The following is a 12192-nucleotide window of genomic DNA, read 5'->3' on the forward strand; positions in this document are numbered from 1 at the left end:
GGAGCTGGCCCGTGTGATAAGGCGAGCTCTTCCTCCGACAGTGGCGGTGGGGCGAGCCTCCCAGTAAGCTGCTGGATTCGTTGACGGAGCTACGCTGCTCATCTGGGAACACGAACACATACAGTTCAAGGCATACGGCTGACATTGTGCACTCTGCGACACAGGCTCTGTTCTTTTTTATTAATGTAAACTCGGCTGAAAAGTCTAGGGGGCGACTAGGGCAAAAAAACTCAGCGTTTCTGCGGAGACGTGAGAGCTGACTGGCACTGCAGAATATTCAAACAGACAAGAGACTTGAAGGAGATTTCTCTGTTGAGAGCACCTTATGGTCTGGCAGAACAGATTGGATACATGCTCGGAAGTAAACATGGCTGAAGGTCGGGGAGGAGGGAGCTTCGGCTCTCTAGACACTTTCTCAAGAGTACCCATATGTTCCTCGCTGTCTTACTTCGAGCGTTGCAGCCGTGGGCATCCATGAAGGAGTGGGCCATCCTCTCGTCCTGCTGAAGGGTGCTCTGCTCTGTCATGCTGCAGTCTAAGGAGCTCGTTTTCCGACTGCTTTTCCTGCTGTTAGTGACCTAGTGGTGCCTGGTGTTTATGCGGCACTTGCTCTCCCTAGTGTGAGTGCAGAGACAAGGGGGGAGTGACAGGGAGGGCGGGGCGGGCGGGATATAATGGTTAGTGGAGACGGAGGAAGGCCGAATGAGAGAAAGACAGGCAAAGAGATAAGGAAGAAAGGAAAGGAGGGCGGTTGAGGAGATGAGAAATTGGACTGAGGGGGAAATATAAGGGCTACGAGATTGAAACTGGACAAGGGGAAAGTGCGATTTGGTGATAGCAAGAGAGTGTCGAGGGTGACGGTGGGGTTGTGGTGAGGTGGAAGGAGGAGGAGGAAGTGGAANNGGGGGGGGGGGTTCTATACTGAAGGATGGGGTGGAGATAGCAATGCTGATTTCCACTCTAATAATCCTGGGACTACGAAGGGCAAGCAAGGGGAAGATGGCGTCAGGGTGTCAGGGTGGAAGATGGAGAAAGGAGTAACTTACGGGTAGTAAGGGTAAGAATAGAAGTCCCTTCTGATTAGCATGAAGGAGGAGGAAAGGAGAGAGACAGAGAGTGAGGAGAAAAAAAAGGAGAGGTGACTATGGTTTATCAAGATGGCATCAGAAAGATAAATGAAGATGCTCAGTGCGTTGAAATGTTCCTTGCAAGCAATCATGAAGCAGGATCAAAGCATCGAGAATGAAGACAGGGCCGGCTGCACACCAAAACTGAGCTCTGGACCAATGAAACAGTTCACTTCTTACGTTTATGTCTGATTTTATCTGTATTCATGTGGCTGCTCTTCCTGCAGTATGTTGTGGGCCAATTTCAACCATATTTTACATACCTCTATTTAATGCTTAATAATTTCTCATATAAACATCACAGAACCATGGTTACTGGCTTAAACGAAGGAGACACTTTCCACACCACACACACCATTCAATAAATGTAGAAACATATATTATAGAATGAATGGAATAATGGAAAAAAGGAAAGGATGTGCATCTCGTTCATTGAGGCCGATGCGATACGCATCTCGATGCATTGCCAACAATCCGGTGCATTAAAGATACATATGGAGCAGCAACCAATGCGATGCGATACGGTTCACCCATACTGCAATGCAATTAAACAGGATTTGATTCAACACAATGTGATTCAACCCAATATGATGCAATGCAAAGATGATGCTATGTAATTCCATATGATAAAGACAGTTTGATTTTATTTCTTTGGTTCTTTTTAAGCAGCTTGAGAAACAGTTTAGAGAGGACCCACTGTAAATATAAAATTATTGGTTTCTAACATTTCTGAATAATAAACGCACTGGTAATATATACTCTACTAATAATTCTGTATAAATACATTTTTCTTTTTACCGATCTAAAGATGTTAGAAATTATGAATTGCAATTTCATCCCAAACTGTATCGAATGTGAACAATAATTAACAACTATTTATACGGTAGCCTCTTCACCTACACCTATACCTATTTGGTATTCTTTAAATGTATTGTTGTATTTTTATATGTGGTAGCTTCCTTATTGAGACTGGCTTACACTTGTATTTTTGGATGAAAATGAATCCCGGCATTTCAAGCTTTAGATGCCAACAGTAGGCCGAGGTATTATAGACAGGGGTGTAGGAAAGTATACTCGGATTATGAAAGTGTGAATTGTGAATTTAGTAACTGTTTTAAATTTATTGTATGTTCCATTTACGTGCCCAGGGACTACGGGTGGAAAATAGCAATTTGCTAAAACCCGGTGCAATGCATCTCTCCTTGTTATATACAGGGTTAATGTTTTATTGTGCACTGTCCCTGTTCAAATAAAATAAATAATAATAATATTAATAATAATAATAATAGTAATAATAATAATAATAATAATAATAATAAAGACCCAAACATCCTGCACACAATTGCTTGCACTCACTCTATTAATTCATTCATATTTATTTTGGTCCTCAGACTTTCAACTGTCAGAATTCATCAACTGAACCTAAAATAAATTCCATGAATTTTGATGGTCAGAGCACAAAAACATCATGAATAAAATGAGTACAAGTGATCGCTAGTGCGCTGGATTTTCTGGTTCTTTCACAACCATAACATATTACACACAGAATGTACACTGTGTGGCAGTGACAGGAATGCAAAGGGCCCCACAGGGGCTTCTGTATTTTTGTCTATGGTTTAGTTTATTGAAAACATTCAAATATATTAAAAAATAAAGCATATCAGTCAGGGAACGAAAAGCATATAGAGGGAGGACGAGGCATATAGATGTGCTAAAAAGACACCCAAAAAATTAAATCACAGCTGTATGATATAGAAGATGCTAATATATGTTCATTTCAATCAAACACTATGGGAACACTATGTAGTGTAGCAGCCATTGCTTTCACCTTAAATCTAGAATTTGATTCCTCCTTAATTAAAAGGAATCGTTGCCATATTTACATATACAGTCTAACAGTGACAATATCTTGTGGCTAAATATAAACACGTCTGCTCCTGTTGCCCCCATGTGGCTGTCTAGTTCCTATTGTGCCTGTGAGATTGGCTCACTGAATCTTATCAGTCACTGCCTTCTTCCAGACATCCCATTCATTCACCCTCTATTCTCCAAGAGAAAATTCCTCGGGTGGAGAAGTTCCTCTCTCCAAAAAAAAAAGGAAAAAAAGAAGCAAAAACAACCTTCCTAACCAATTACTAGCCCATCCACTGGCACCTCACAGCTGCTCGCCTCATGTAATTGAGTGGGCAATGGAATAACATGCCCCTTGATGAAATATTTCACACTCAGATGAGTGTTCCACCATTGCCCAGCGAGCGAAGGAAGAATACACTGCAGGTGCGATTGACGACAGAGGTAATTTGCAGGTGGAAAGCAGCCAGCGATTCCGGTGTGAGCAGGCTGCATTTGAATGTGCTCAGCCAACACGCAGACCTTGAAATTAAAAGATGAGATGAAACACAAAAGCTTGGCTGAGGCAGGGGAGGGAGAGTTTAGGATTAATGCTCTACCATTCCACTAACTCTGCTTGTAATTCACTCTTATTGCCAAATGCTTTCCTCAATAGACCCTAGCTGCCAAGTGGGATAGAGATAAATTTACTCCTTCGGATAGGCTACACAGGAACAATAAGACTTAAGACCGCAAATGTTTGACTCTGAAAAGGTCTAACCTATCTTACATCAAGTGGCCGGCAGACGCACAAACATTTTCACAGTCACTCACCCCTTCTTGACGATGATGACGATGGCCCCGAGGAGTAGGATGAGGACCACCAGACCACCAGCGCAGGCCCCAAGGATAAGACCCATGTCTTCAGCATGTTGGGATACTTCCAGAGCCCGCTTAGAGTCCTTACAGGCAGCTGCACATCGGGACAGAGAGGTGAGGAAGAGGAGGAATCTTATAAAGACAGCAACTCAGTTCTAACTGCAAAAACAAGATGTTACATGTAGTGGTTTGATGTCAATAAATCATTGCCACATTCATTTTAGCGTGATTACCATAAACAAACAAAACAATTGCCAAGAAGATTGGCAGCCTCTGCTGGTCTCGGTGCTGAAGGTCTGCTGGGTGGAAAATCTGCTGGATTTCATGACTGATTTATGGCACAAGACAAGAAAAGTGTGCTGTTCTTTCACCACAGAGAGAGTCTAAACACTGAGTTCATCCAAATGATGATATAAACATATCTTCTCACTTAACCCTTGTCGAGGTTTCTATCTAGCTCTGCTGTTTACAGCAATGAAAAAATTACATTTAAAACATTCATCAGCCAAGTGTGTTTCTAGTAAAAGCATTCTGCTGGTGGAAGCAGAAATGTCAGAAACAGATATCATAAAGCATATTGAACCAAAACTCAGTACGGTCACTAGTGGGGGCAGAGGTAACCAAGTCTGAGTCTATGAGCCTCCCAAGACAAAGCTTGGAAAATACGCCCCTTTAACGTCTCTTGGGTTTACTTATTTTCCTTTACTTCCTTAGTGTCCCATGATTATGTTATCTGATCCCATAGACGCTCAACAACTGAGCCAACATAGCCTAATATTGCTGTTCAACATAACTTCAGACTACACCCAAATTTAATATCCTGAGGCATTTATTAGTTTCTGACTCTGGGGAAGTGGGAAAACAGTAGAATTCCCCAAAACTACTGTACCTCTGAACTATCTCTTTAACCAAATCACACACATTTAGGCTATTCTATGTGATCTCCTTTTTATAATTAATATATCTTTTCACTTCCATTCACTGAGCTTCCCCTGAAACTGTGCGCCCCCTGGGGAGGCCCACCTCCCACTTTAAAAATCTCTGATCTAGACAGTTTGCCTCTCTCCACGGATTTATTTATATATGCATATATTAATAAAAACAATATCTAAAAATATGATTGAAATAATAACAATAATACTCTTGACTAAAAAAACTGTATTGTGATGGTACAGCAGTGCACTCCAGTTTTCATTCATTCAAATGATTTCTGTAGTATCATTGTGAACCGTTTATAGCTGAAGATTATACTTGCTTTGGTGGTTTCATGTGTGTGTATTGTGTTCGCTAACATCCTTTCTTCAGTGTGAACTAGCTGTTTGCTAACCATTCTTAAATGCGAGCCTTCCTGATGTAAATTAAGAATATTATTATTAATATTATTATTTGTGTCGTAATCGTCTTGTCAGTGTCACGTTTTGCCTCACCTAGATGTGAAAAGTACATGCATGTATGAAGGTGAAGTATAAAGAGTGACAAAGTCTACATAGGTAGGAGGAGGGGGTGGATGGATGGGTTGAACAAACAAGACTTTCACCCAGAAGACTTTTGTTCAAGTCATTACTGACTTATTTATGTTAACTTATGTAACATATATGTAACATAACTTACAATTTCATTTCAACTGCAACCTCAGGAAGCTTTATTTTGAAAGTGTGACTGGACGCTGTACGTTTATTATTGCTAATTTGACCGTAGAATGAGAACATGTTTACGTCTAGGCGAAGCAAAGCATGACACTGTATCATGGTGTGTGTATTTCACGCTTTGGCATGTAGGTGTAGTCTCGCATTATTGTCATTTTCACATCAATGAGCTGCATTGCATTGTGGGATTGTTAACAGATATACTGTTTTTGTTCCACTGTGGGATTGTTTGAGGGCACTATATAGGACATAGATTTCACAATTTCTGGACACAGCCTACCTTACGAGTTCAGATTATTACGTATTGAGCTGTCTGGAGAAAACATCTTCATACAGCCTATCAACAGACTCACTTTTAAGTCTAATGTATAGAATACAGTATGTGATTGGTTGTGGATATAAACAGGTTGGCGTTGTTGGCTGATAGAGTCCCCAACCTAGAGCAATCCTGGCAGGGTTATTGTATTGCACTGACAGGATAAGGATCCTCACTCTGTGGTGTTATATCCACCAGGCTGGCTCGAATAAGGAGGGAAGGGGGTTGGAGGTCACCACAGATCCAGTTGGAGCTTCACAGGATGAATTCAGCAAGCAAGTGTAATACCATGTAAAAGCTGGACTGCACTTAATTGCAAAAGGCTGCAATGGAATACAGTGTTCCAATCAGAAAGGGCTTGAACAGTATTTCAGTGCACTGATATCAGCAACGTGATTGTCTACAAAGGGGAGCTAAACGTGTTTGGCTTGGAGAGACGAGGCTCTGGTTATCTTTCCGAACTGATGCATGCTCTCATTCCGCAGTTATTTCCCTCCTACCCATATGCCACCGTCTCAGTGCATTTATGTCTGCACTGCCATCTCAGCCAGCCAAGAGCATGAAATCTCCCTGTCTATGAATCATCTGGGCTCCCTGTTGTGTTTTATCCAAAGGTGAAAAATTGCTATTAAGTATGAATGAATTGAAGGAGTATTATTACACTACTGGCAGCATGCTCATCATTAACAAGCTATCTCGCTGATGAGAAAACAAATAAGGCGGGGAATAAAACAAAATGCAGAGAGATGAAATAATTTAAGGCCTGTCTATGCGAGTTTGGCAGCACAACTGAATTTGACAACATCTCTGTATTCTGTATTTTAACAAAGCAATGATGCTTCACAGGGGAGTTATTGCCTTTTGTCTGTGACTGAAAAGATAATAGATTTTATAAAAATAAAAATAAAGCCTTTACAGTGAGGCAGAATGCTGACTTTGGCTCGACAAGCTGCAGATTGGTGGTGACTATAGCTCCTGGCAGACAATACAGCCTGACAGACTTGCCATAATCACACAAATCATGCTGGGTGAGTCATTCTGCTTTTAGGGCCATATTTAGAAATTGGCTATCATGGTAAATTTCAGTGCACCAGCAACAAAAAAATAAAAATAAAATTGAATCCAGCAGTGGTCATGCAGGGGAAATCAACAGGGATAGGAGAGGTGAAAGGTAATGGGATGCACGTGTTATCATAAATCATCATTGGCCTGCAATTTATCAGGCCAGACACACTGTATTACTTTGGTCACAGAGGAAAGAGCACTTAAGCATACACAGGATGTAAATGGTACTATATTCACGGAGGTAAATTGTGAATTGAGAACATTTCCACAGCATTCCATCAGTGCAGTTGTGTCACACTCGCCAATCTGCTGCTATGATTTACCTTTTTAACAGAAGCACTTTTTTAATTCAATAATTAATTCCAATTACTTCCTTGACATTTTTTGATCAATAAAACTCAGCACTTTACTTGTCATTTGTGTGTGCACTGGTCTGCAATTAATTAGTCAAGACACATCATATCATTCTAGTCACAAATGGAAGAGGACATACTTATACTGGGGATTCTCAATTAAAAGCTGGTATTCAAATAATGTTCAGCACAAACAAATAAATGCCTGTACTAATTAAAGATGGGTAAAAACATCCACAGGGTTGGAATTAGATAAAGCAATGTCTCTTTTAGGCAAATTTAGCAAAAACTAATGCCAATCACCTTTTTTATCATAGCTGGCTAATATCACTGGCTCACATGGAGTGTGAAGGATTTAGTGCCATCTAGTGGTGTAGCGGCAGATTGCAACTACCTCGCTTCACCCTCTACATCACCTGCACAACGAAGAAACTACGGTGGCTGCAAAATGTGAGACAGCTCCATTTAGAGGCAGTGTTTGCTCTGTCAGTTCTGGGCTACTGAGGAAACAATTCAACATGGTGTACTACGCCAGAAGAGAACGTAGTCCCTAGGTAGATCAAAACGAAAACACACAGATTTCTATATTAAGGTCATTATACACTAATGAAAACATAGCTATGAATATTATATTTCATTTCTGCCAATAGATCCTCCTGAATGTTACACACTGGACCTTTAAAAGCCCAGACTGAATAAAAATTCTCCATATAAACACCTCAATCTGAATAAACAAAGGAAAGATTGTGCCATGTAAAGAATTTAACCTGATTTCTTCCTGCATATGTTTCTCCACTTCAAAAAATAGAGAACACAGACGCCTAGACGGTAGAAAATAAGTCACAAGAAATAATAAATGAAGCCGGGATAGACCGAACTTAAAAACTTCTGGCAAACTGTTTCTTCAGCAGTTTCTTAATCCAGAATGCAAAAATGGCAAAGTAGAACCAACTGTAATCAATATACTTATTAACATTTTAGTATAAAACCGGGTTATCTAATATACTGAATGAAGGCCTGTCTCTCTCTACAGTTGAGGTAAATAAAGTATAAATAAACTATTTGAGAATTTATAGTATGATGTCATTCCATTCAGGTGTCACACAGTTTTTAAGCAAAATTTTCAAACGCTGCAAAAGCTTAATGCGAATTTGATGCTTTTCCACTGGCTGACATGAGTAAAAGCCTCCTCTTGGAACAGAGTGGTGAATCTTTCAAGACAATTTGATTTGTAATGAACATGTTTTCACTGTTTTTTATTGTCAGCTAATGTTTGGCCATATTTCATTTGAGTAAAAAGAAAAACAACAAAGAAAAGGGTCTGGGTGTCGGGGAGAAAAAAACGCGCCCACCACTGCGGTGGCTTGGCCAGGCGCTCCGGTGAACACAGCTGGCAGCATCTGCGTGTGGGAAGCTGGTGAGAGGAAATGAAAAGCAGCCAGGAACGCTCTCAACGGGACCTCTGTGCCACCTCTGAGAGAACTGGAGCAACATCAGCATGTCCTCTGGGCCTGCCTGTCACAGTCATATATGCACAACTACAGTAAAAAAAAAAAAGAAAAAAAAGAGGCTCCTATAAATACGCCCGCAACCTACATCCTCCACTTACATGACGCGCCGGCAGACAATAGTACGCCAGGATTCTTTGATGTCATCGCACTTCAGATAAGAAAGGGTTCAGGGAGAGGAATCCAATTTAACTGCCACCTTTCTCGAGAGCACTACAAACTTCAGACATAATTCAGTAGGGAGGAAGGGGGGAACAACTCCATTTCACCCTCTGTCTCTCTCCCTCTTGCCTATTGTTTGAACTGAGAGCCTTCTATCTGTGTCTGTCTCTCAAGCAAACACTCCTGGCCGCTTCCTCTCTCGGGGAGAAGAAAGGATACGTCGCTGCATTCTGGATTTCAAAGCCTTCATAGCCCAAGAGGGGTTTGCCAAAATGTCAGTGTCAGTGATTTGAGAGGTACAGAGTGAGAACACGGATGCATGTTTGCTTTCACCTTTCCTCCGGTGTCTCTGCTGAGGGGAGATTGGCACGGGGGCTTCCTTCCTGCAGCACCCAAAACAACACTAAGTCTGAGTCAAATCCCTCAAGCAGCAGCCTGATCCAGGATAACTCTCCAAATCTCTGACATGCACCCTGTACCACATAGTTGAAACCACTGCAACCGCAACAAAAATCCTACAGTGGGTATGATCACATAGAGAATCACAATTTCCTTAGTCAACATTATGTTAGCCAGGAAGAGACAATGTCGTGGCCTCTGTCTCACCCCACTGCTGCTGCTATTGCGGTAGCATTTTCAGAATTCCAGCTTTTTATAACCTGCTTCGTATTTTCATACCCTCATTATAACAGATAATGATAACATTTTATTCAGCAGCTTAATTGCTCAGACATGGGGATACAACACTGCTGCAAGACACAGCTTAACAAAGGAGTCCATTAAACGAAAAGAGTATATAACCCTATTATCTCAACTAGTTATTATAATCATCATGATCCATTATAATCTTCTAATCGATGTCACTGAAGTCCTACATGTGTGCAAACCTATAGCAAATACAACAGGATGTACTGCAACCACAATGTAGCTCTCAAAATATAACACAAATCTTATAAATACAGCTGGGCTATGATGATACCTGGTTAATCAATCAAGTTCAATCATTTTCACCTCTCAACAAGTGGTTTAGATAAAAGGTTTCAACCAGGGACTTGTCAAAAACCTGTCTGATTTCTAATGTATTTGCCTCAGACCCCAGCTGTAAAATTGTCACTAAGAACTCATATCTCAGTAATGAAGCTGAGAAGTAAAATATTCATCAACCTTTAAAGTTATAACCCTTGGTTGATTTGGTGAAGACGGTGGTTACTTGGAGTCTTTTAATAATACGGGTACATTAACCTTGCCGTAAGCAGCTTCTCCCAGAGAGCAGAAGAAGAGCAACTCATGTATGAGGTTCATGGACTTAATGAGGGAGCTGGAGGTTTTGTGCAGCTTTTTAGGAGGAAAATTCAAGTACTTACAAGGTACCTAAATCAAAAATTTCCAGACTCTTGAAGCCTTTATCACCACATTAAGTTGTTACTGTAATGTTATTGTGAAAAATAAACTACAGAATTAATTTATGCCCACAGCAATCAATGTATATTGTTACTTTATTTTACCAGCTGATTTACTTTTATTGTATTTTCTGATCATGATATCTTAAAGGTCCAGTGTGTAACATTTAGGATCCACTGACTGAAATAGAATATAATATTCATAGGTATGTTTTCATTAGCATACAGTCACTCCAAAATAGGAATTGTTGTAGAGTTTTTTTTACTTTAGAATGAGATGGTTTTATCTAGAGACACCACCGTTCACTTTCCATGGAGTCCGTCATTCTGAACAACTTAAATGTGTTCCTGGGATTACTACCAATATTTTAAGATATATAAGTTTACGCTACAGCACTTGCTTTTTGAAGTTTAAAACTGTTAAACTAGTTAAATGATCATTGATCATTTGCTAGCTACAAAAAGCTACATCTCCAGTGACATTCATACGTGTACATATGTCAATGCATCCACCATGCATTTACTTCTGCCTGTATGCTCCGGTCTCACTTCGGCTCTCTATAACTTCCTTCAATATTTGCAGTCGCCATAAAACTGAGGCTCTACCTGCACTTAAAGAAGAGCAACAGCATCTTGTTTTGTGCTGTAAACCACCTCTCTGTGTGCTGTAAAGCAATCCACTTAGGTAGCTTACAATGTTAAGGTACAAAGAGAGGCTGGTGATAGCCATGTTTAAGGTACACTGAAGCGTAATTAATGTGATAATGACTGATGTAAAAATGTTACATGAAGCACCTTGAAAATTGTAAAGGAAAGCAAGTGTTACCTTTGCGAGCGATCCGAATGCAGTTTATCCTGGTCTCCTGTGAGTAAAAGAAAAGGCTGAGTTAATTCATTTGGCTTGGTACCATGAAGACACAATAATTAGCAAGGAAAAAAACCACCACAGTGCAAGTTAATTATGAGTCAGTCTGTCAAAATCCACAACCTTGTCTAAAACTTGCAACAGAGGCGGCCGAGTGTGTCAAAGTCACCCAGACCTTTGCTATATGGAGGAAATAATTGAAATTTCCGAGAGGATGACATATTCTTGTGATACGAGAGACCTGTGTTCCCCTTCATTGTGTGAGGTCCCTCACCCAGGTTCACTGATTGGCTCCTTCACCCCCCAAAACAGCCACCTCTATAAGGGAGATGGAGGGGCATGTTACTAAATTAAGATTTAAGGAAGTTAAATCAGCCTTTATGGGCAATTATGCTAATCTTTGCTGTGAGATTGGAGTCAAAAACCTTTCACCTAAAACGGTTGCCAAATTACCTTTTTTAATTGGAAATCTGTTTCAAGTGGATTCTCATCTCCTCTCATCTCTAGCAGTGACAGATAAGTCATATTTACTCCCACCCAGGGGTTATTAAAGCAGCGGCAGGTAGTATGTCATGTGTCATCCTGTCCTCTGTCAAGGTGGGTTTTTGGCCTTTTGGAACAGAGTGCTTGTCAAAGTAGCAATTTAATGCAACCAAGCCTCCAATCTTGTTAAGAAGAGGGATATACAGTGTACTGAAGAATCCCCATCCTTGGGCATTTTATTGAATTTGACTTCAGTATTGGATCTGCTTATCAAATCTGAATCCTTTCTAATCCCTTACACAATCCAGTGAGGTTAAACTTTCAGGATTGCAGGTAAATAAAGTTACAAATAACAAAAAATTAAAAATTCAGTTATGTGTAATAAAGTTTTCTAAGAGTACAAGAACACTACATATTTTAGAGGTATTCTAATTAATGCTCACAACCTTAATCTATAGCATGAAAAAAGAATGAAAAATATAAGATATGAGATGTAGATTAAATGTATGTTGATTAGCTTAAAGTAGCAATATGAGAGCTTAAACTTGCAGCCAACTG

At 40.2% G+C, this 12192-nt stretch overlaps 1 protein-coding gene across 1 annotated transcript in view; it reads right to left on the minus strand.

The window, feature by feature from the left end:
* Positions 1–12192, minus strand: part of ptprua (protein tyrosine phosphatase receptor type Ua) — a 196749-nt gene that overhangs the window by 40707 nt on the left and 143850 nt on the right. Inside the window, 5 exon segments of the mRNA XM_035681751.1 lie at positions 1–102; positions 449–615; positions 1047–1076; positions 3792–3930; positions 11113–11149. The exon segment at positions 1–102 is cut by the window's left edge and continues 2 nt beyond it. Coding sequence (XP_035537644.1) covers positions 1–102; positions 449–615; positions 1047–1076; positions 3792–3930; positions 11113–11149 — 475 coding nt within the window.

This window comes from Morone saxatilis, unplaced genomic scaffold, assembly GCF_004916995.1.
Source record: "Morone saxatilis isolate NCDOM2014 unplaced genomic scaffold, NCSU_SB_2.0 Contig9, whole genome shotgun sequence".
NCBI classification, from domain to species: Eukaryota; Metazoa; Chordata; class Actinopteri; family Moronidae; genus Morone; species Morone saxatilis.